The following is a 26,697-nucleotide window of genomic DNA, read 5'->3' as shown; positions in this document are numbered from 1 at the left end:
GTGGGAGGATGGGTTGGCCTGGTGATGGGTATTAAGGAGGGCACATTCTGCATGGAGCATTGGGTGTTATGCACAAATAATGAATCATGGAACACTACATCTAAAACTAATGATGTAATGTATGGTGATTAACATAACAATAAAAAAATTAAAAAAAAATTTTAGGCTGGAAGATTTCTTTGTTTTTTGTTTGATATATTTTTTTTTTCCTACAGCATTCTTCCTTTTAGTCATTCCATTGCTTTTTTGGCTTTCATAGTATCTACTGAAGTTTCAGCCAGTCTTACTGCTTCAGTGAAACTCATGTGTCTTTCTTTCCCCTGAGATTCTTTTAAGAAATGTTTTTTCTTTAGTTTTCATACTTTGATCATGATATTGATAAACTTTTTTTTCCTATTTTTACATCCCGGTATTTTTAAAAGGTTTTTGGAATCATAATTTGATGTATTTCATCAGTTTTGGAAAACTCTCAGCTAGTACCTTTGATTTTAAGTATTGTTACTGTCATTTCCTCTCCTTCTGGGATCCAAATTACATGTAGATTAGACCTTTTCATTATGCCCCACATGTCTCTTATGTCCTCCTCTAATTTACGTCCTTGTTTTCTCTTTGTGCATTGATTTATATACTTTTCATTGACCAGCTCAAGAATTCTCTGTTCTACTCTTCTAATATGCCATTAAACCCATCCATTAAATTTTTGTTTTGTATCTTTTAGTTTTAGAATTGCCATTTAACTTTTTAGAATGGGTTCCAGGTCTCTGCAGAAAACATCCATTATCCTTTGTTTTCTGGAACATATTAATCATGGATATTTTAAAGGCCCTATATGAAAACTCTGTTGTTGGTTTTTATTCATTTGGTCCTTTTCTATTAATTTAATTTTTAAATCATGCCTTATAAATTTTAATTAGATGCCAGACACTGGGAACGTTTGCTCTCTTATTTTCCTTCAATAAGGGTAAAATTTTCTTTTGGTTGGCAGAGAGAAGTTATCTTGTTCCTATTCAGAACTGGGTTTAAAGCTCTGCTGTTACTCATAGAGTGTAAGGCATAACCCCAGAGTTTGGCCCTTCTGGAATTTGTATGAGAAACTAAAGGTATTTTTCAAGCCCCTCTGAGTATGGAACTTGAAGGTGATCTGTGTCTCCCGAGCACTGGGCACCCACTGGAATCTTTGCTCAGCTCTTTAATCTTCTAGCCACCACTTTTTGGTTCCTTGGAGTCTTTCCCTGTGCATGCTCACCTCGGGAGTCAACAAATTACTTTAGGAGAATCTGTAGCAAATTTTGGAGCCCTCCATGCACAGTTTCCCCCTCCTTTCTTTTGTCAATTCCTGACCTGTGATCTGCCTCCTCAGTCCAGTAAGAATCCTGCTTTCTGCTTGGGCTATATCCCATGTCACTGAATTGGAAAGTACCTTCAGAGAAAACTGGGGTAAATTTGGCACTTACATCATGCTCTTCCCTTCTTTCAAAGATTGAAGCCCTTAAAATTTCTGCCTGTTTTATTCCTTCCAAATACCCTCAAACATTTGCTTGTTTTTGTTGGTTTGGAGGTGGGAAGGTTAGTCTGATACAAACTATATTGCCATGCCTGGAACTGGAAGGACTGTGTCATCTTATTGCTTAGTTTTGAATAATGGTAGAATTATCTAGACCAGTGATGTTTTCAAAATTTCTAAAGGTTAGCAATGAAGATTTACGTATTGTAATTGTGCTATAGCAATTTATTTCTTTGTGAACTACACCAAATAGCTTTTGCCATATCGATCCCTATGTGTCCCCCAACAGCCTCTCTGCCATAGCCAACTCGTGAGGCTTCTCTTCTGAGGTGATGTCATCTGCTACTCTGAAGCATAAAACATCATTTCAGTGTTTTCCAGTGTTAAAACTGTCCCAAGTTCTCACAGATTCTAGATGGGAAATTTTTTGATTGGGCTTTCCAAAGCTGTGCCATTTATTTTAGAGAGCTCTACATTCTATTCAATAGGTGAATAAGTCAGCATCTACTCTTGATGTTTCTCCTCATTTTAGTCCAGACTTCACTGAATTTGAAAGTTGTTTTTTTTTATCATTTATAATTTAAGGATGTGGTTGTCTCCTAGGTTCATGCTAGATCAGGTTATTAGTATCTTTCTTAAAAAACTTGGGTAGTTTTCAGCTGGCAATTAGAGAGAAATAAAAACCTCTGTTCTCTGTAATCTTCAGTGTATGATCGTGGAGTTCTATGTAGGAAGCAAAATCAGTCAGTCTTGATGACTCATTTCAGTATGCAATCTCAATGGGAATGATATGCTTCCAAATAATAACTGGTTCTTGGTGGAGGTATGAGGGGTAAACATTTCTTAGATAAAATGGTTTGTGGTCCTCTAAAGAGCCACAGTATATAAACAGATACAGTGTTATTTGTGACATTAAAATGTCACCTGGGTAGGACAATTAGGAAAATAACATCTAAAAGGCTCCTTAGGGGGTTGAAAATGGTAAAAGCATTGAGGAACAATGCATTAGGAGGAGGACAGGAGAGGGTTAAAATTTGGGTGGCTTCCAGTTTTTTGATTTGGGAACCAGGTGGATAATGGGGTGGGAGGAATATAATTACTCTGTTCAAATACTAAGTAAGCCAATATGTTTTTATATTTGTTTTAAGAAATATATTAGGATCTCAATGACTGCAAATAGCTAGTTAAAAATATAGATCTTCATGTATTTCCAGGCTATTACAAATGCAATTAAATATGTTTGTACACACACACACACAGTTCAACAAAAGCTGGTGTACAATATTCAGTGAATACCAAAACATTAAAAAATAATCCTGTATCACACATTTCTTATCTGTCAATATGACTGGATGAGAAACTTCCTAAATACATTCTGTAGACAACTTGTATTGATTGCTTATGCATAACTTATGTAAGCTCTAAATCTTCTCCATGGACATGGATCTCTCTCTACCTTCAATATACCCACACATCTCTGCTCAGTGCCACACTGTCCATGAAATTCTTTTTTTATTTTATTTTACTTATTTATTTGACAGAGAGAGAGCGAGAGAGGGAACATAAGCAGGGGGTGTGGAAGAGGGAGCAGGGAGCCCGATGTGGGGCTCGATCCCATCTTTTATGTAGGTGTTTTATATATTTTACTTCTATGCATTCTTTTTTGAGAGAGCGAGAAGGCGCATCATGACCTGAGCCCAAGGCAGACGCTTAATGACTGAGCCACCCAGGCGCCCTGTCCATGAAATTCTAATTACAGTTGACTCTTGAACAATGTGGGGGTCAAGAGCACTGACTCCCTACACAGTCAAAAATCTGCCTATAACCTTTGGTTTCCCCTAAAACTTCAAATACTAATAGTCTACTATTAACTAGAAACCTTACCGATAAACATAAATAGTTGATTAACATATTTTGTATATTACACATAGTATAATGAGAAAAGAAACATTAGTAGGAAACTCACAAAGAAAACAAAATATATTTACAGTACTGTACTGTATATGCTGAAAAAAAGTCCACATATGAGTGGACCTGCGCAGTTCAAGCCCATGTTGTTCAAGGGCCAACTGAACTTGTGGTGCAGTGACCATTCACCAAGGTGTAGCAATTATTCTCTATCAGTCTGTGGAATGTGAAGACCTATGCGAAATTTTTCCTATTGTTTTGTTTTTTGCTTGTCAGCAACCTGTATTAGACACGCCTTCCAGTTACACTGCTCCCACGGGAATAAAGAAGGTCAGAGACATTTGCTTGTGTCCAGTGTAACCTGTTCAGTATCCTGTCATCTTGGCCACAGCTGACTGAATCAAGGATTGGCATCTGAGTTGAAAGTAGCCTCTAAGGGCAGGAAGACAGTCTACAGGGGCGCCTTGGTGGCTCAGTCTGTTAAGCATCTGACTTCGGCTCAGGTCATGATGCCAACGTCCTGGGATCCTGGGATTGAGCTAGAGATTGAGCTGGCATAGGGCTCCCTGCTCAGCGGGGAGCCTGCTTCTCCCTCTCCCTCTGCCGCTCTCTCTGCTTGTGCTCTCTTGCTCTCTATCAAATAAAATCTTAAAAAAAAAAAGGAAAACAGCCTACAGACTGCCCAGGCTTTGGACCTCTAATTAAGAGATGCTCTTTATTTGATGATTACTAATCGCTCCTTTTATCAGAGGAGCGATTTTCCTTCCTTAAATTCCAACATCCTCTGAGTTCCCAGAATCTCTTTCTCTATCTTAGCTGTAATCTCCCGTTACTCCTTACATTATTTTTCCATGCTCCAGCTGCCATTCTTCCTCACATCTCAAGTGGTCCTTTCTCTGCTGGAGCTCCTCTCTCTCCTCATTTTCCTGACTTCAGCTCTTCGCCTTCTTCCTTGGTGTTCCTGACTGCTATTTTCTCAACACCTTAGACCTCACTGCCACTTCAAGATCCAGTTTTCTTTGCCCTGCCCTGACATTTGCTCTCTAACTTGGGATAAAGTCCCTAGGTCCATAGTTCTTGCTTTTTACACCTACAATTATTTTTTTATTCATTAATTTCATTTTAAAGATTACCCTTTAAGTAAATTTAAAAACTCAAGAAAATAGTAATACCTTAAATATTAAACATCTATTCTAGCGATGTGGTAGATGATACATTCTGAAAATTTTTCACTCCCAAATGCCTAGAAATTATGTGAAAATTACAACAAATACCCATTACAATACAAACCCAAGTTCAGAAGAAAGGCAAATCCCCTTAGCCAAAAGACCAAGAGGGAACTGAAAACAGGTTGCTTAATGGATTATGAATGTCTTGGGAGGTTTTGTAGAGAAATTTAGAGTAGGTCCAGTGAGGAGTCAGAACTGAAATGCCTATAGGGGTCAAGACCCTTAAAGAATAAGGAAAAACTCGAGTCCTCCCCTAAGCCCTAAGAGCCCTCACGGGTGACATTCTATATTTCAGGAAGACAGAGAAGGCTCACAAAATGAAAGTCTGACACATGGGAAATGATTAGCAAAGAAACTAGAAAATACATGGGGGCAATTCTAAAGCATTTAAAAGCAAAAATAACATCTGATTATGGGAGAAAGAAAACAACATATAATTAAAATACTGGAATAAATATGTAAATGGTAGACGGATAGTAGCAGAGCTAAAGTGACTATACTAATTTTTTTTTCCTAGGAGGAACTAGAGGTACTTAACTTTAAATGTATTATTTAACTAAATATATATATTTGAAACACTAAGTTAGGCACTAAAATCATAGAAATAGTATAATTTCCAGAATAATAGAGGGGAGAAATGAAATAAATACAATTCAATAAAAAACCAATCAGGAAAGAGAAAAAAAATAATAATAAAAATGGAAAATATAAAATAAGATAGTAGAAATAATTCCAAATATATAAGAAATCAAAATAACCACAAACTGATTAGGTAGCCATTTAAATAAGAGAGAATTTCAGGTTGGAAGAAAAAAATTCCAAATCCAGCTACATGCCGTTTACAAGAGATATAACTCATACATACGGTCACAGAAAGGTTGCAAATGAAAGGATGGGAAAAGTTTGATTGAATACTAATAAAACAAACCTTATGTTCTCATATAAGATAAAACAGACTTTAAAGCAAAAGAATATTATTACTAGAGGTAAACAGCTTCACTCCATAATGATAAAAGGGTTAAATTACCAGGCTCTCAGTTCTAGCTCTACCGCATACTAGCCACGTGAATCCACTTTTGTCTTTATTTGTAAAATGACATTATTAATAATTTTGGCTGTTACAGCCACTCATGATCTTGCATGTGAACCGTCTATCAAAATATCTGGCACACAAAAAAGAGATACTTAATAAATCAGTATTTTTAATACATTAATACATTATATGTTAAAAAAAAAAAGAAGATAGTAGGAAGGGAAAAATGAAGGGGGGTATATTGGAGAGAGAGATGAACCATGAGAGACTATGGACTCTGAGAAACAAACTGAGGGTTCTAGAGGGGAGGGGAGTGGGGGGATGGGTTAGCCTGGTGATGGGTATTAAAGAGGGCACGTATTGCATGGAGCACTGGGTGTTATAAGCAAACAATGAATTATGGAACACTACATCAAAAACTAACGATGTATTGTATGGTGACTAACATAATAAAATAAAATTAATAAAAAATATAATAATAAACATGTTTGTACTTATGGCAAAATTATGAAAGTGACACACGAAATAGGGGAAGTTTGGAGAGCACTGGTTCAAAGTAAAAGGATATTGAAGCCATTCCAAATAATAGGATAATTGCCACAGAAATCTGAATATTTACCCAAAGAGAGGGTATTTAATATTGATAACCAGAGTTCATGCCTGGTGACCAATAAAACAATTAGCTGCCAGTCAACATAATACAGCGAGGTTTATAATCTCCACTTGGTTCTCCAATGTGCAAATATAAACATGTAAACACAGTGTGTTAAACAGAAACCTAAGAATCTGTTAGAAATTTTCCATTATATATTTTTTGGCATAAAAATATAGTAACAACTTGCGTTCTTCTCAAAACAGTCTTCCTGCTATTTGGTAGCTACTATAGCCCTGAGCATCCTTAATATAGCTGGTCTGTGTGGTAATACAACACATCAAAGACAAAAGGGTGACATAACTGGCCCCTGAGGAAGTGCTCGTGTGCTCTGAAAATTATATAGCATTGAAGCAAAGTTAGTCAACATCTTAGCAACAGGGGGTTTCTTATACCTAAGACTGATCTCTTATAGAAGCAAAACAGTCCCATATCTGGTATGAATCCAAATGGTGGTACTGCTGGACATTGGTCATAACCCCACACTAAAAACACTGTTCCTCACCTTTTGTCAATGGCAAAGATCACAACTACAAACAGATCCTATACAGTGATGAGGAATTTGAATTCTGGGGACAGATTTTTTTCTCTTTGAAAAGTATTCCCAGGGAATAAAATGGTTGCATTTGAAAGTTGCTCTAATATTGTCAATTCACCTTAGGATTTATCACTTATGTTATTTTCCTTGCATTTAAAAGATGTATAAACTTTATACATCTTTAATAATATGTTATACTGAAGATGTGTTGTTAGCAGCATATAAGTTAACTTCTTATATATTGTGGGGAAAATAAGAATTAAGCAGGGAGAATTATATTCTTGTTTTAATAACAGAATTTAAACGTGCAACTTCTTTTAGGTTAAATTAAATTAGAAAATTATTGGAAAAAAACTTATACACAATCATAAATAGACTTGAATAAATTTTTCATACTCTCTTCCAAAGACACATTGACTTATTTTTCTAATTAAAGAAAATTTTCTAATTATAATTATCTATGATGTCCACTGAACATGCTCTTTAAAATATTTTAAATTTAAAAAGAATCTATAATTCACTTTTAACAGAAGAAATAAAACTACAGGGAAGTAGACTTCGATAAATAACAACATGTTGCAACATACTTTTAAAACTCCATGAACAGTGTATAGTTACATTTCCCCCAATGAGTCCTCACTAAGATCTAATTACAATCATTTCCACAAATAGCTCCATCTTTATAAGATATTCCAGGTTGCTATTAACTTTCAAAAACTTATTATAACTGACCATTTTCATTGTCTATTGTATAGTAAGCATTTATCTCCTATTCTACTGACATTCCCAGAATTTAACTAAATACATCTTGGTCAATCTATAATGAACTCGCAGAGTAGAAAGGTAACAAAGCAGGCTGGAGCTGTTTCAAACAAGGCCAGGGCTGCTTTACTTCAAACTGCAGTCTTAAATGGTCTGCAAGGAAGAACCTCACCAGGAAAACCTACTCACCTGTCCTAAGAGCTCTGTATCTTTGCCATTATCAAGACCGTTGTGTCACTTCGTTCATAGGTCAAGCAGTATTTTGTGTATGTTATGAGTATGGCATAATTTAAATATCTGGCACATTCAGTCTTATGGTATTTTAATGAGTATGGTATGGTAATTTTACTGTACCCCTTTTAAAGGGCACTCGGCACATTCTTTCCTTCTCTTTACAGCTTTAATCTGGTCACAGGAAGTAACAGTGGTGATGATTCAACCTTGGACTATTAAAACTAAGCTGATACTATAAAATAAGCCATGAGAAGATCACTAAAATATCTCTTCTTTCTCAGATATTCAGTTTCCAGTATCTTTCACTGTGTTCCAGTTCATTCTGTCCCCATCATCAAATTACCATGTTACTCTCCTCTCTCTTTTCAGTACTTTTGTAGATCTTAACAGACTGCTTTTCCATAGTACAGTAGGAGAGCATGCAAAATTAAGGGTGGATAGCTCTAAGAAAAAATTCCCTCTTGATCACTCTTAATATAGTCAGTGTCAGCAGGCTTAATAATTACTAAGTATAAGGGGCGCCTGGGTGGTGCAGTAGGTTAAGCATATGACTCTTGGTTTCGGCTCAGGTCATGATCTCAGGGTCCTGGGATCAAGCCCTGCGTCAGGCCTTGTGCTCAGAGCTGAGTCCACTTGGGATGCTCTCTCCCTCTCCATCTGCTCCTCCCGCTCATCCCACTCATGCTACCTCCCTCTCTCTAAAATAAATAAATCTTTAAAAAATAATTAGTAAGCATATAAAATGAAAGTTTAGTTTCTTGTTCTGAGCTATAAATGTAGCAAGTGATTTTTGCAGTTAAGCATTTCTCAAATGCCATCACAAAAAAATCCAAAGATTATTTTTAAATGTTATCCTGTATTCCCTTGCTGAATTGAAGAACTATTGTGAAATAAGATATATCTGAAATTTTCTGTAACATTTTCCAAACATAACTGCAGTATCAAATTGATTTTCTGGAAGATATTAACCTATGCATTTATTTTCTATCACAATTTAAAATATCAAAATAGTATAATCTATAATGTTTTAAAACCCCACATAAATATAAATTTATAAATAAATATATAAAAACAAACATATTTCTCTCAGTATATGCTTACTAATTATTATGCCTACTGACACCAAATGCCAAATTTCAGTAAATTTATGGTTGTAAGATTACTATTTGTATATAGAAGATAATGTTTCTTAAAAAAAACCTCATGTCGTAACAAGTACTCATATCAGTAGGTTTGAAGAAATGAATAAATGCATGAATAAAGTCTCTTACCACCTTAAAAAAATCTTTCATGTCTTTTAAACTATGAATGTAGAAAACAAAGATAATTTTGCTTTTGAAAATATTCTTTAAAAAGGAGATGATAAAAAAGGCCCAAAACTATTTGCATCAAATTTGCTTTTCAAGTTTGTTTGTTAAAATCCATCTAGTTCTAGAAAGCCACCCTTGTAGATCTAGAACATGTTACAAATGTGAATACTGTTGGAAAACAGTTGGTTTTGACAAAGCTTCTAAAACTGTATAACATCTGAGAACAGCTATAGGATTATGCTTGTATTTGCTTTTAAAACTTGGTTTTGTATAAAACATCTGAAATTTGTCTGCCTGGAAAAAAATCGATATATGATAAAGATGAAAAAAAAAGTTCAGAGCTAGACCAAGAAAATTAATCTCCTTTCTGGGATGACCACGTTCTTTAGATGTAAAAGTAAACACAAAGAACTCAGAAACTCAACCTATTCTTTCTGACTTCTAGTATATGCATTTTTTATTGTCAATTGTGCCACTTCTACTAATATAATGTACATATTTTGTAGTTGGATGAGAAAACATTCTTTGAGGAATATTTAAGCAAATACTAAATTAGAATTATAAGGCACATGCAGAAAAATCTGAAAAACTCACAAGCTCAATCTTTACTGATGCTTATTATTTTGAAGTATTAAGTGTTGACTTTGTATTGTAAGAATCACCCTAACAATTATTTAAGTTTTAAATGGTTTTAATTCGTGACAATTAAAAAAATAACTTTTAATTCATTATATCTACACAAGGTTATTTACCCTAAATACAAACATCATAGTCTATTTTTTTCCTACTATAGTTCCCCTGCATATGTAAACTTTGAAAAAATGAGATTTGTTTTGGACTACTTTGAACGAACTAGTCAGTATGCATCTGGAGGAAGGGATACCCTTTCTCAATTCACACAGAACCATGTGGTTTAGCTAGTGGCATACTTGAGTGGATAAGATATTTGGTGCATAACCATCTCAAACACAAAAGATTCAAGTGATGGCCCATGAATCCCTAATACTTTTTGAAAATGATATTTTAAAAATTGTTCATCAAAACATATTTATATTTCTTAACCTGTAAACATCCTGTAAGTGCGTAATTCTATCTGTCCTCAAACAGGCTTTGAAGCAACTATATAGCCTTTTATCTTTTAGGCAGAAAGATGCTAATTATCTAAAAAAGATTTTCCCAAATTGCTTGCAAGAACTCTTCAATATATTAAATAATGTCCTTATAAAAAGAAAGCATTGTGCAATGAAATAAGTTTGGTCCATATTGGAATAAACAAAGACAAACAAGTTGTTTCAAGAGAGAACTTCTCGGGGCACCTGGGTGGCTCAGTCGTTAAGCATCTGCCTTCGGCTCAGGTCATGATCCGAGGGTCCTGGGATCAAGCCCCGCGTCGGGCTCCCTGCTCAGCGGGAAACCTGCTTCTCCCTCTCACACTCCCCTTGCCTGTGTTCCCTCTCTCGCTATGTCTCTGTCAAATAAATAAACAAAATCTTTGAAAAAAAAAAAAAGTACTTCTCAAGACCTTAAAAACAATGCGTACTGCAAATCATTAATAGGAAAATGTAGTAAGCAGTGTTTGGAAAACTAGAAATTATACAGAAGGCTGTACAGCCCACTGCTCATTTCAGATGTGCTTATCTCAACATTTTCTTGGTTCATAATATACTTGGATAGAGGAAATAAAAACTGTACATGGTATTTTAAGTGCCTATATACTATGATTTTGCATAATGTGGGTAAGATTATGTCATATAGTTTCTTCCTATAGTCCTTTGTGAGAATACTAGGTATTTGGTTCACTTTTAGGATACTGAACACTGTCTTTGGAAGTGCTATAATGTCTTCTAAATCCTTTTGTTGACTTCCAGAATAAAATTCATCTAATGCAATGTGTAATAAAATATTTCTTGTGTCATAGGAAAATTTGACTCAAATATATACATATATGTATATATATATATAGAGAGAGAGAGCAAAGATATATATCTTTTGAATATATATATAATGAGAATATAAAAATAAAAATAAATTTAAACTCTTAAATAGATTATAATCGCCTTGAGTGTGTAACCTAAGTATTATACTTTAAGGTAGTGTTGGAAAATAATGATGTCCTTACACATGATAGGAATTCAAAAGTTTGCTGCTTTTTTTTTTTTTAAGATTTTATTTATTTGACAGAGAGAGTACACAGCAAGAGAGGGAACACAAGCAGGGGGAATGGGAGAGGGAGAAGCAGGCTTCCTGCCGAGCAGGGAGCCTGATGTGGGGCTCGATCCCAGGACCCTGGGACCATGACCTGAGCCAAAGGCAGATGCTTAATGACTGAGCCACCCAGGTGCCCCAAGTTTGCTTCTTCTTATTATGACATATAAATACATTCTATCATCATAATTGATCAGACTTGTTCATCTTTTATCCATGAACTTGAATAAATAGAATTTTAAAACCTATGCAGATGTTAGTTAAAAAAAAAAGAAATGAGAAGCAGCATTATATTGAGAATAATCATTCTTCACAGTGTTAGTTATGAAAACAGGGAATATATAAAAGCTGAAGAGCCCGAACCATTGTTTTAATTAGTGAGACACAGCATTTTTATATCGATGTCCTTTTTTTTTTCATCCCATAACCTACTCTCAGGTTTTTACCACATGGTTGATGATGGATGCAGAGTAACTCTGTGTGCGTGTATGTGCAGGTACAGGTGTACTTGTGTGCCTATGAGGATATTCAGGAGGAAGAAGCCTATGAAAAGATAAGGAGACTGAATGTCAGAAGAAAGAGCTACCCATATCCCATATCTGCTTTTTCTTCTCTATTCCTCCTAGGTATTCTAAGAAATCACATGTGTACCACATACAGAGAATCAATCACTGGCCAAAAGTATGGGACTGCAAGAAAAGTAGTTCTTCACGTTAGCTTAAGGGGAAACTTGTTTAGCCGTTAGCTTTAGTGCCTAAATTTACCTAATCCACTTATATATATAAAAAAAACAAAAAACAAAAACTTCTCAGCTCCTATGTGTTCTAAACTGCAAAGAAGGGAAAGGGAAGCTGAAAACAGAAATGCCTCGAAAGAACGGATTTGTCACTAGGAAATTTATTCGTACCTTTTTTAGGTCCACCTCTATCCCCACCACCTTCGATAAGTAAGAAAAGTCATAAGAATCAAGGAGACAAAGAATCCTCCAACTTTTGCTTCTTCTCATAATACGGTTATAATTAGTGTTGATTTGTTAAACTGGCATATTCCCACAAAGTAACACTGGCTCCAATATCAATATACCACCATGTAGTTTCTTCTGAACCCCTTTGTATGAAATCATAGTCCCTGTCGCACTGCCTAAAGTTTCTGTTCTTTGCTTTCTTCCTCAAAAATCACATAGCCAGTTTTTTCCTAAAGATCAAGTTTTGAAGAATACTATTCCTAAAATTTCAGGAGAATGAAAATGGACCCACAAATTATTCCTGCAGTTGGCTAGTAATATGAATTCTATTCGCCAGTAATATTTTAGAGCAAGGGACTCAAGGTGCTTGGCTCTATTTTGAATATAAATAAAAATTACCTCAAGATTTATGGTTTTATAATTGTCTAGTAAGTTGTTTTTAGTGATCAAACGTGAAAAAGTCCTTGTTTAAGTCCTATTTATCAATACTCTTGCTAAATTGATTAGTTTTGAAACATAATCTTATTAATATTTCAATAAAAAGAAACTATTAGAATGATCTTTACCCCTTGATCTTAGGCAGCTCAATGTGATTATGTTCTTTAGCTCCTCTAATTCTATCTAAATTTTAGTGAACTTCATATTCCATTAGGACCACATGCTAAGAATATCAGAAATAGAGATAAGCATGTTCTATTAAACATCATTATCAGTTGAAATTGCTCATGTAGATTATCAGAATATGACACTGTTAATTAACAGTAAGATAATTACTCTCAATTTGTTTCAACAGGGAAATCCAGAAAGAAGGAATGCGCAAAGATATTTTATTGTACATCATCATAATGTGTGGTAATAGATTTTCCGAGTATTAGAAAGGTAATTGCTCCTATTCTGAACATTTATATTTCTTGGGCCTCTCATCAAGCCCCAAATTCCTTCAATGAGACTTCTATTTCTGATATTTCTGGAAACTAGTTAAGAACAAATATAAAATATGCCTTGTTCATATTGAGCCTGCTTTAGGTAAGATGGCACTTGGATTCCTGTGGTCTTTTCCCTTTCAGCAGGGTATTTGCATTGTAAAAAGACAAGAGCACAACTGGTGATTTAAACAAACTTCATGCAAATTTCTTACAACTCATGGAATGTAAACTAGGGATGTGTATTTTGTGTCACATCTGCTCAACCCTACTCTGAAAGCAGACCAACTGCTATGGGACTAAAGAAGAGATCAGTAAACTACAGCCCATGGGCAAAATGTAGCCCGCTTCCTGCATTTACGAATAAAATTTTATTGGAGTACAGCCATGCTAACTTGTTTGTATAGCTTCCACACTACAATGACATCATAAAGTAAATGCAACAGAGACTGTCCAATATAGCCGAAATATTTACTATCTGGCCCTTTACAGGAAAAGTTTTTTTAACACTGGACTAAAGGATGCTCTGTGGATTTAATCATATTAGAAGAAACTCCCGTAAATGTGACTGAGCAATCTCTAACATTATGACTCCAGTTGTATGCTAGATAGTACCGAATGGTCTGTAGGCGATATTACACAACACCAAAAAAATGCTCAACTCACTCCCATCCCGGTTACGTTAGGGAAATGTTTCTGCTGCTTTACCTAAACGGTATTTTAGCAAGAACATTAAGAAAGCTAGTTGCATTTTTATACCATGGATACAGACCCAGTTTATATAAACAGTATTGCCAACTCACCTGATTCTACCCCTGGGGTGCTCAGATTGCTCTGACATAAAGCTTGTGCTGCTGAGGCGTGAGGCACTGCTGGTTCGGGAAATGGCGGACACATCACTGACATCACTATCTGATGATTTGGCAGAGACGTTATCACAGCTTCTGTACTGATCTTTATGTATGTTATACTAAAGATTAAAAACAAGAAAGTGTGAGCTCCATCATCAGGTTGTGGGAAAAGAGACATACATGGTGAGGTTAATGACTACTTAGCCCATGCCAAGTAAAAGTGTACTTTCATAAAAGTAGGTGTGGAATCTAAGATAATAGAAACACTAAGGTAATATATGATTTCCAATACAAAAATCCTACATCCTCTGAGTCATAAAAAATGGCTTATGAAACTTTAAATGCTTGAGTGGAAAATTCATTGAATAAATTACTGGCATATACTTGAAACTTCAAAATGTCCTTTTTTCCAGTGTATCGGTTTCTCTGTTCCTGCTTTGATTTTCATTATTGCCTGTTTTGTTCAACTCTACTCTATGCGTAGTATAGACTGCTTCTATCTGCTTCTATTTGTTCACCTCTACTCTATGCATGGTATAGACTGCTTCTATCTATTTTGATTCTTTCCGAAACTATTCAATTTACCTATATATTTTCCCTGTTCTAAGACTTCAGCGTTTCAAATTTCTTCAAAAAATGTATCTCTTCACAAAGAAGGGCTGGTATTAAAGTTGAGGGGCTGTGCCAAAGAGGAGTAAAGCAATGGAAGTAAAGACTGGACTCCAGTTTTCTACTGTAGTTTAATTAGACATTTTCAGATTTAAACTATCAGCTCAGTGTCAAAAGAAAAAAAATGGGATTCCTATTAAAATTTGAATATACACTATATGTTGTGTTTTTAAATTTGTCTTTGATATTCAATATCTAAGATTTTAGGAATCATTAGGTAGAAGATTAAAACATGCAAAGTTGTCAGAGCAGTTAATATACTCTTCTTTCTACTTGACTTTTATTGCAGTGGATGACACAGCAAGTAGATTTATGTATTATTATTTAACATATGTGTTTTCATTACAATAAATTGGTTATAAAATAATTACTTAAACTTAATTACATATAATTTAAAAATATCTAATATACTAAGTGATTTCTCTTATTTTTGGTACTGGAAGTTAAGATAATAAACTTATTAATAAAAGAACATATGACTAAACATTGGGTATTTAAGTTTCTTAACTAGGAATTTAATTTTACATTTATGCATTAAGATATGAAAATATCAAATGTTTATTAAACTTGTAGGAAAACTCATCCATCCTCTGATGCTCCATATCAGATGAGTTTTAATGAACCTAAAATAATCCAAACACTATTTATAAAAATTTCTATAAATAATTGTCTTGCTGAAGTACACTAAGTAAAATGATGCTAAAACCCTGGATCTGTATATACAAAAAGAAGTATAAAGCAGTATTTTTTTTTTTAATCCTAGAAAAGAGAATCATGTTTACTTAATAATTCCTCAGATAAGAGTAGTTGAGGCCTGAGGTATTTATATGTTAGTTTTAATTCTTCACCTCTCATGTGTATGTATTGGGCAAAGAATTTCACATCAAGTATGAAAACAACTCCAAATTATAGACTATCAATGAAATTATCTTTTCAAAGAATTTTTTTCATAATTGAGTAAGTTGTTTATGAAAGCCATATGTTAAATTATAATCCAAAAGAAAATTCATATATGTGCAGAACTGAGCTACTTCTACAACTTCATGTATGATCTAACATTAATACGATTTAACATAACGTGCATTTTAAAGTAATGTGACAATGTTTCACCATCAAATTCTGTTATATCTTATACCATGATCCTGACATGATTCATTTCAATCAGAACTGTTTTTATCTACAGAGTAGATGTGGTACAAACTAAACACAGTTTTACACAGCTATCCTCACAGCAGGATCTGAATTTAATACTGTTAGTGGGGTACAAATGTAAGTCCTATATTACTTGTCTTGGAAACTATTTTGCTAAGTACATATATCATATAATGATTATGATATTTCCAAACATACTGAAATGATAGCCTGTCCATGAGGGGATATGAAAGAATTGGGTTCTAATACAGTAAAAATTTACCCAGCTGTAGATTTTTTGCCACTGTGTTGACACCCAGAACAAATGTTCCCTTTATTTGGCAAATGCCAATAATAAGCAGTGTAGACCTATAGCATAGGATATGTGAGTATACACAAAACTATTTCTCCAACTAAAGAAATCTTCCTTCTCTATAAGCCATCTCTTCCTCAACATTTTTGTATATAGACTTTTGCTATTTCAGCAAAGAGATTAAACAAGGGATTTTAAAAGATTGTATATCATATTAAGTTTTTCAATGCTGGGCCAAAGAACAATCCATCACTTTAACACAAGATCACAGTTTTCTTTGCATTTAGTTATTTGAAGGAAATGAAAGACTTTTATCTTCACTTTTTACTACTATTATTTACTTATTTTCAAAATCTGTTAGGAGTTTAAAAAATCACTTGATATTTCATCAAGCATAATTTGTTAAATTTCCTATTTAATGATTAAACATTTTAATGGAAATAAATTAATTGTATTTTGAGAAATATAATATCACTGGGAGGAATTTATACTAGTCATACAGCAGGGAAATAAGTCATTGATGTGAGGGCAGATTCTAATTATAGGGCAGCTATTTTTAAAAATAGTAATAAACATTTAGCAGCTACCTACAAAACCCATCCCATCAATCTTGGTTGCTGTTCCTGGGTTATAGAAACATAAACACTCTTTAAATGTGAGTGCCTAAAATGCAAACTTACCCTCCAATTATGAATTTCACCCCATCATTAAGGAATGCAACACTGTATAACATCATTGAAAAAATAGCCTAGTATCACATTTCAGGGATCCTGAAGTAGTCTCCTGTGTTTCCAAAAGGAAAGTTAGTGCCAATTCCCTGCTCAAGACGGGGTTCGGGAGATTCCATATTTTAAAGGAGGTGTCAGGTTTGAAACATCTTAGGAATTATAGTATATTTGTCTGATAATTCTTTGCCCTGAAGAAAATCTAGTTCTATTGGTGTATGGTTCTAAGTATTTTGAGAATGGTTAACTAATTTCTAATTTGGCAGAATTTCGACAAAGGTGTTCATCCAAAATGTCAAATGGATTAAAACACTAAAAAAGAATCAAGAAAGGAATAAAGTTCAAAAGTTAATGAATATTAAATTTATGACAATACTAGTTCTTGATTATATAATTTTGTAAAGTAAATTATAAAACGGTTGGGGAAAAAGGATAACAAATGAGAAAGAACTTTTCTCAAGTATATATGAGATATCTAACTGAAATGCCTTCTCTTGGAAATGAAACTTTACTTAAAATGGAAAACTACTTAAATGATTTTCTAATGAAATGGAACGTCTTAAAAATTTTATTGTAAGCATTAGATCACAATATGAATATTAGAACTGTGGAGGATTTATCTTTTACTTGTCATATAAAATAAAAAATAAGCTAATTATTTGTTATTTAATCTTATATATTTTTCCTATCCTGTTATAAGTTCTTAAAGATACCATATCCTTGGTCTCACATTTATTGATACAATGTCATAATTTTATTTAGGTAACACGGTGGTATCAATTTATACAGTAAGAACAACAGTAATATTAGTTTGAAAATAATGGGTTTTTTAATAGTCAAATGGGATGAGAGAGAAAAAGAAAAAGGTGCAAAGAAGGAAGCAAAGACAGAATATGATAATTTAACTGCTTGCAAATTGAGTCATAGAACTTCTGAATCAAACTGGAATGATGTACATTTCAATGATGTAAGAAGCAGAACACAGCAGTACCTAAGTTTCAGATAAGGAGTTTTAGGGCTCATCACACCACAGAAAGGCTTTACTAATTCTGGGGAAGCCTCAGTTTTCATAAATTTGGTAAATAAGAGAGCTGGAATAGAAGATTAATTTCAGGTATGTTCAGTTCTAAATTTCTATGAGTCAGAGAATATGGTATCTCCCAACCAAGAAAAACCTACCTTTGATTTATTATAAATATTAAGTATTACTGGTTATTTAGGCTTTTTTCCCCCTTAAGATTTATTTATTTATTTTAGAGAGAGAGTGCATGAGCAGGAGGGGCAGAGGGCAAGGGAGAATCTCGAGCAGACTCTGTGCTGAGTGGGGAGCCTGATGTGATGTTTGATCTCACGACTCTGAGATCATGACCTGAGCAGAAACCAAGAGTCTTAGGCTTAACTGACTACACCACTCAGGCGCCCCTAATGTTGTTTAGACTTCAAAGGCACTTCATTTTGTAAATTTTTTGATCAACTGATTGATGATTAGAGTCCTACTTCAGAATGATCCAGAAAGGCTTTAAGTAGTACCCTGATTACCCTGATTGTTTACCTCTTTCTTGTTTCCATACTGGCCCTAACTTTGACTTGCTGTTCTATTTGACCTTATCCTTTCACATAATGCTAAGAAATTAATAAGGCATTTCCAGCTTTAATGAAGCATTCCCAGTTTAAAGAATCTTTCTAAATAACTGCATCCAACTGTTGGAGGAAGAAAACTTAAATTATCCTGCATTCTAATCGCTACTGCATTTGTTGTAAAAGAAAACAAAAATGATGATGATAGTCATAAAGAAGACAGACAAATAAGCTAAGTAATAATAATTAAGAATGAACCACAGAGAAGACTTGTGGACCTGGAATCAGCAACTCTATGGCACATCAAGATATTCCACTCACTTTATTTTTTTTGTTTTGTTTTGTTTTAAATGATTTTACTGTTTGAAGTGTTGTTTCAGAGTCCTAGGGTACTGAGCCCCACTGCATCAGGGAACCTAGGCATTGTCTGAGTTGGAAATCCTCCTACAGCTAACTAAGATTTTACATGGTAAAATGCATCCAATACATAGGACTCTTTGAGTCTGGTGACAAGTCATATTTTGTGACCACCTCTATTTTTTTGTATTAGTCTCTGAATATCTGGCCATGTAAAGATCAACCTCTAATATTTACAAATAAGTAGGTTTTTCTACATTCATATTTCAAGGTCACAATACTGAATTAGTATAGCTTTTATTTAATTTTGAATTTCTCAAAGGTCATTACTTCTAAAAGGGCTTCTTGACATAAAATTATAACAAGTTATTCTGTAAAGACTGCTGCCACTTTTGTAGTATTAATATATACTATATATTTATATAAAATAAAAATTAATATATAATACATAAATAAAATATATATATTTAAAATAAACTATATATTTAAAATTGCTTTATGAGGTAAAAAAATTCTATGCCTATTTTAATTAAAATTATTAGATGCTAGTTAGCAGTTTATAAACTCCTAGTGCATCCTTACAAAATAATACTGAAATATAAATTAAATGTTTTCTTGCCTCTTGAAATTGTGGAGTTCAGTTTCTAAGAATTTGAAATCACTTACTTTTCTTACTAAAGACAGATCAAGAAGAAATCTCACATTGCATAACTTATGTCATTCACTAATAAATCTCAATAGTCAATATCAACCTAAAATAGTATTTAAGACTATAAATCTATGTATATCTTAATATTTTAAATGCAATATTAAATGAGATTCAAGTAATAAAATAGCTTCATATACCTTGCTTATTTATGTGAATTTGACTATTGACAATAGATAATTAAGGGACTTTAATATGAAGTATTTACATTTTCTTTTTAGAAAAAACATTAAATCCCAGTTCACTAATATTTTAACAGAGCTATATATCTTGTGAAAATATCAGGAGGACCGAGGTTATGATGCAAGACCATTAGGTGAATGATAACTTCTCTAACATAACTTGGCACTTGCTAATCCTACCGCTCTACACACTGTACATTTTTAAAAGGGAAACTATTGGTTGGATACTACTAGTTTTACCTTGGAATATTGCTCGCGATCAAGTTCTTGACTAGAACCAGACCCTGTTGTCTGCTTAAATCGATGCACTTTCATTTTCATCTGTCTTGTTCGCTCCTCCACTACTAAGCTTGCTGCAAAAACACACAATGGAAGCCTATTAACACAGGCGAAGCACCTTTTGGAACTGAATGGTTTAAGATTTCAATTCTTTTGATATGATTTCAAGTAAATGAAATTTAGAAATAACACATGACTAATAAACAAAATGCAGAATATACAATGCTAGCACCTGTTAATCTAAAGATGAACATGACTCAAATCACACAAAATGGGGAACACAAATGTTAGTAACAAAATATAAGTACTCTATTTCTTCACCTGATATGAAATATTTTCAATTCCATTCGTAAATGACCATGTGAAATCAGATTCAATCGTGAAAATATGCCTTCCATTTAATCAACTGGTTGTTGCATGTACATATATAGAGAAAACAAATATGCATACTGAACACATCACACATATATGCACATGCTTAACATGCATGCACACACCCACTTAACATCCTCAGCTAATAGCAGTCACCGAAAAATGGTTGTAATTGATAAGCACCTGCTTTTGAGGCATTCTTATAATTTCTACCAGCAGTGTTACTTGAATATTTGCCAGTCTTAAAAATGGCCTAAGAGAAAAAATTGTTTTCTATTTCTGGTGGCTATGTCTGATCACATATATGAAATTCTAATGTTTTGAAAATACAATATAAAATTTTTAGCTCTTTAATTTATAATATGTACAGAAATGCATTACATTTAAGTCTTTCTTAATCTCCTAAGTAGCAAGTGCGACTGTTTAGATGGGAAAATTACAGCCTTTGATAAAATACAAGTTATTTTAAGTCAGAATCCATCATAAGCAGCTTAGCTTCAAGACCATACCATTAATTTATACATTTTTACAAATGAAGGGGAAAAAAGAGCTAAGGGCACAGTTGTGTGTAGAATGAACTTTTCAAAACATACACTTGTGTTGTGTGATACCTATGTTTATTTTTTACAATCTTTTGACAATTTTCCAGACTATTCAACTTTTGTAACCAGTGCTAAGATTTATTTTTAAGTTGTGTATATACACATATTTATGGGGAAAAAAACGTCTTTGTGTGATTAAAGTATTGGGGCTTCTGCCAAGAGGGACTAATGACTTATAAGGATAATATAAATGTTGATCTATGTGACTGACTTGGCTACTACTGATTTCACCTCTTAGGAGGAGTTTATAAAGACACCTGCTGGCAAATGTTTCCATTGCAATGATTAAAGGCCTATCATGCTCGATAAAAGACACTGACACCGATTATAAAAATTAAGTAAATATGTAGCTTTTATTGTGTGTTCAAGTACAGACTAATAGCACGAGAGATAAATACATAGCTTGAAATGTGTGGGTAAATGTTTTAATTATACTTTTAGCATAAAATTATTAGGTGTTTAGCTCTGTTTAAATTCAGTAAATTAGGTAGACGATATCCATTCCTGACATCACAGTTCTGTGAATTAAGCAATGATGCACAATTGCTTTGAAAATGTTGACTGCAGAGACAGTAAATGATGACTATTATGATTAAAAGATGATACAATGGAGATCTTGAGAAAAGTAGTAGAAATTTATTAAATACTTGACAATATAGGAGTCGTAATGAGTACTATAAAGTAAAAGGCTATCTGAGATTAATTAGAAATTGAGACAAAATTATTGAGAAAGATGAGTTGCATTTACCAAAACCATATGCCATACAAGAAAATGTACAAATATCTGCTCTCTGCCTTCTGCCTATGGTGTGGGTACGTCTGGATACTTGCTCAGTCATTTGCTTTGAGCTTTGAGGAAATCAAATGAACTGTATGTAATCAGTTTTACTCTACACTTAAAGCTTAAAGTAACTCATAGCCATCTCTACTTGTGATAAAGCAAACTTAAATGGCAGTAGCTTAATATTCTCACCAAATGATATTAATTTTAAGAAATGTTTCACATTGATTGGCCCATAGCTTTGTAACCTTCACTTTTAGTATCATGAAATTCTTAGGGAAGACAGTTACTTGGCACTGAAAAGATAATTTCCCAAGAACTATTAGCCTGAAGCAATCTGAAACAGTCCTGGGTGATTTTACCTTGCCAGGACAACGCCTCATTTCTCTACATAGGATTACTTAGTTTATGACATGGCTGTATTTAAATCTTTATTTGGAAAACTCAAAACTAAATCATGAGGAGACAGTGGTAGCCTAACTGAAACGAATCCTAAAATGGTTTTAAATGACTTCATTTTGACCTTCCCAAAATGATTAATGCACTATCTTTATTCCTAAAGGAGTGAAAGTTGACATCTTTTAATCCATCAAAGAAAGAAAATCCCCAAATTTTGACTCAAAATTGCGAGTAGACTCCCTTGACTAGCCAGCAAAAATGTAGTTCCCACGTTATCCTCATGGCCTGCTCTCAGATTCCAAGAACAGAAGCAAGATGCCGATAGCCTATCATTGACTTACTCATATCAAAAGATCAAATAATTACATACAATTCACATTTTTTTAGTAGTTCTCATTATTTCCTTATGGTATGTACATTAGTGTGTATTCTGAAATAATACAAGTGATCGTGTTTCAGTAAAAGTTTTTTTTTTCCATAAACATCAACGAAGAAGCTTCAGTGTGAATTTGGAGAGTTTTTAACTTTTCTACACAGTTTGCTTACTTGCATTTTATGTTTAAACCATCTATTGTCAAATGAAATGACATTATTTCTGAATTATTGGTGTGTTTATCTAAATAGAAAAACAAATATATGAATTAAAATAAAATATCACAAATTTGAACCAGAGGACATGATTATTAATGTATATGATTTACACAGAATACAGATACGTAGTAACGACTAAAAGTGAATTGAATCCTTGGACTATGGTTATCTGTTGAGTGTCCCAGTATAAGTAAAATTAACACCAGCTCAGAAAGCTCAAGTATCTTACTTTGAAAAGAATGATCATTTAAAATTTTTGTATTGACACTTTTAATGTCAATGCAAAACTAAAATATGGAATATTTTTCAGTTCTCCCACAAATCCTAGCACTAAATTCACATTTTAGGAGCATCCTGGATGTTGGTAGCATTATTGTAAACTAACAAAATCATTAAAATGCCAGTTACTATTCTGTTATAAAAAGAATTTAAAAATTGGGGGACTTCTGGGTTTTAACTTTTTTTTTTTAATTTCAAAACTGCCATATAGTAGAGAGTTAAACCCCTCTCATTTTCTACAACAAATTTAATTATTATGTAATTGCATTTAGTCTTTTAATGGACATATAGCTTAGATACAACACAGTGAAAAAAAGAAGGATGTTTGTTAAGCCTGAGCTTTAGCTATAACTGCAGATAGAGTGATATGAATAAACAATTCTTCTCTCCAAGGTGCAATTAACACTGTAATTTTATACAAAAGTTCTTTAAGTTGGAATTTTTCTCTGTCTTTCTACAAGCTGAATGCTGTGTCTGATGTTGAATAAACTGTGCTTCTTAAAAAGCAGATAGTAACTTAGCTAAAAAATATTTATTGAATTTTATCTATTTTCTTTAGATTCACTTCACTTACACTATTATTTTTAAACTCTGACATTTTTGTATATATGTCAAATATCAACTCAATAATATAATTAAGAAAGAATAAAACTAGAATTTTATGGGTTAATTTAAAACCATACTTAGGAAATCATTTCTTCTAAACTCAACAAGGACTCTGATTGAAGCATGAAATGGTGAGAAAAGTAAATACAATTTTAAAAGTCTATAATTTATCATAATTTTCTAATGGAAAGTATTAGGTATTATTAAAAAGACAGACTAAAATAATTGTTTCTCTTCTTATGTCCCATACTTTGCTATGAATTCTTACTCTAACAGTATGGATGATCTTTGATGAAACTACAAAGAAGCTGAGATCATTTGCAAATACTGTTTGTACCTACATGCATTTCTTCTAGATCTATACCTTTCATAAGATTATTAAAGAGGCCAGTGACTTAAGAAATAATAAAAAAATAAAAAGCTTAAGAATCTTTAGTAAATCTTCTCCCCTAACCCTCACTGAAACCTTCCCTAACCCTCAGTGAACCCTCACTGAAAAATTTCTATAGTATATCACCTTCTGCAAAGAGAATGTAATTTTTTCTGTGAAATTCCTTTGACTTACAGACATTTGTGATTTGCTTAAAAATATTTTAAATATTATAGTTATGTGTAATTTAAGATAATTATAATTTAAGCATTATACATTCTTAAGTATATTTAAAATACTATTCATGAATTTACAATTATATAAAGATAAATTTGCTCTGATCCTCAAATCCTTAAATCTTCATTTCTTCCTATGCATCTACAAATTAACATGAATTTGGAACTTCAAATGTTTGTGCTTATAGGCAAAAAAGAAAATCCATACAATGTATTGTTAAACCTTCCAATACTTTCGAGTATTCTAGGTGAAACATAAGTGTAAAGGAGAATAGGAACAATAAAAATTTCTATATTACTAAATATATTAAAGTAATAACATTATGAGTATTTTACTTTGTAACAGGGTTAGCTGGTACATCTGTCAATGATGACAGAGGATAATGTCGGGACATGATAACTAAGCTTGTCAAGTCAACTACCAAGTCCTATCACACTTTGGGAATAGAAAGACTAAGCCTCTACTTCCTTGCTGTTTAGTAGTACAGTGAGAGTTCAGTAATAATGGAGTCCCATCTTTGCTCCAATGTATGTCTCTGAAGAGCAATGATAAATGACCACATACCTGGAATTCGTCAGGTAGAATGAAATATATAAATGAAACACCTACGATGCCTCAGTTATTGACAGTAGTAAAAAAAATTTCCTTCTCTGAAGCACTTAAAAAAAATCACCTCAAACGTAAGAAACAATATCATATGAAACATGGACATTATAAAGTAATAAAAAATGAAAAAAAATTAGCTTATTGAATTTGTAAATGTTATAAACTATACACAACATGAAGAAAGATAGGTTGATGTTTGAAAATTCAAAAATGAAATATTAGTTTTTACTAACAGTTTTTTAGGCTTTAGAGCAACACAAATTGTTAAGATGTATAAACATTCTCCACACATCTGGAAGCAATGTGGCAAAATGGTAAGAGGACTGGGAATGACCAGGCACAGATTATAATCTTGGACCCATTATCATTCGCCAGTTCATCAGTGTAGCCTTGATCAATTCCTCACACATCTCTTGATTATGGAGTTTTTATTTGTAAAGTGATGGGATTGCTCAGTATAACTTCCATCTGTTGTAGTTCATGATTTTGTATTATTTCAGTAGGGTATTAGTATTTTCTCCACATTTTCAAAAAACAGAAAACTACAATATCTTTCTCTCTTGCTCTATTACCTAATTTCCAGCATTTTAAAATTTGTCAGCTTGCTAAAACTATAGATGTCAAGGGGGAAAATATCACCAGTGCATTTTACATTATTATTTATTATCATGTTTTTTTTTTCAATTAAAAAAATGTATTCCTTGCATGTTCATCCTATTTTTGGAGTCATGCAAGTGTAGTAAGCAACTTTGATATAATACACGCCTTCTTCCTTCCACACACATATACAGTATATCTACATGAAGATTAAATGTTTAGAGTATTCTGACTACACAGAAATGCCCAAATTCTGGGTCATTTTCCCAGAATAAAATGCATTTCAATTTGCAAGGGTAGAAATGTGTCAAATTGTTTTCCTTTTCCTCTTGTATGATTTTCTTAGACATTAAGGATTGTGCTATCATAGTATGAACAATAAAAATAAAAGATAACATCTATCCAGCATGAGAAGCATCAAACACAAGTAAGTAACATGTTAAATGAAAACACCACCTTTCCTTTAAAGGCTTTTAAAGAAAATAACTTGTGTTTTGCTATAGATCATTGAAATGGAATGTCGACATAGGCGGAATAGGTAATTTGTACATATAATCCCTCAAATCTCACTGCAGCCAAAACCACAAGACCATCTGTTGTTTTTAGCATGCTGATTTTCACTGAACTGTCTAAAACAAAGCTCAGGATTACCAACCCCAGACAAAACTTTCAATGTCAAAATTGCCAAGTGCCAGAGTAACACTGAAAATACTAGTCAGATACTTGATAGATAAGAAAGTTAGGCTCTTGAAGAAAGAATCTGTCATTTTACCTTGCCATTTTGTGTTTCCCAGGGGTAAATAGCTTTTTAAAATGTATTTCTATTCTGAAAGGGAGCACTGTTTTCCTTATGAGGCACTTCTGAGAATACAGTCTTCGTGAAAAGCAGCCCGTGTAAGGAAGGCTTCTCTGGGGGGATAACAAAATCATTCCTTGAGGGGTCATGTTGTTTATTCCAAGTGATATCCAATATGTTTATCCACAGTTCTCATTATTCCAATAACACTCAGGGCAACAGTATCTATCTTGAAAGGTTTGATGTGGCATAACTGCTAAATATAATTTTTTGACAGTCTCTTTCCTTTTTCCTGTAAAAAGTTTACCAATTTTAAAATTTGTTTAAAAATACAATATTTAAGGGAAATATATGCTATTAAAGGAAAAAAAAATCAAAGAGCTTATGCATGGCTAGACATCAGTCTGC

The 26,697-nt window shown here is 33.2% G+C and overlaps 1 protein-coding gene across 50 annotated transcripts in view; it reads right to left on the bottom strand.

Moving 5' to 3' along the window:
• The window catches only part of RIMS1 (regulating synaptic membrane exocytosis 1), a 488,993-nt gene that overhangs the window by 81,421 nt on the left and 380,875 nt on the right, over positions 1 to 26,697 (bottom strand). For 34 of the 50 annotated variants that reach the window (XM_081828486.1, XM_081828490.1, XM_081828498.1 and 31 more), the window contains 2 exons: positions 20,015 to 20,127; positions 14,066 to 14,232 (listed from right to left, as the gene is read on the bottom strand). The exons of the other annotated variants lie outside the window; for them this stretch is intronic. In XM_081828486.1, the coding sequence (XP_081684612.1) occupies positions 14,066 to 14,232; positions 20,015 to 20,127 (280 nt within the window). The remainder of the gene's footprint in view (positions 1 to 14,065; positions 14,233 to 20,014; positions 20,128 to 26,697) is intronic. 50 annotated transcript variants of the gene reach the window in all.

This window comes from Leptonychotes weddellii, chromosome 8 (genome assembly GCF_054177405.1).
Source record: "Leptonychotes weddellii isolate Sample4059 chromosome 8, ASM5417740v2, whole genome shotgun sequence".
NCBI lineage: Eukaryota > Metazoa > Chordata > Mammalia > Carnivora > Phocidae > Leptonychotes > Leptonychotes weddellii.
This window is presented reverse-complemented; position numbering and strand designations above follow the sequence as displayed.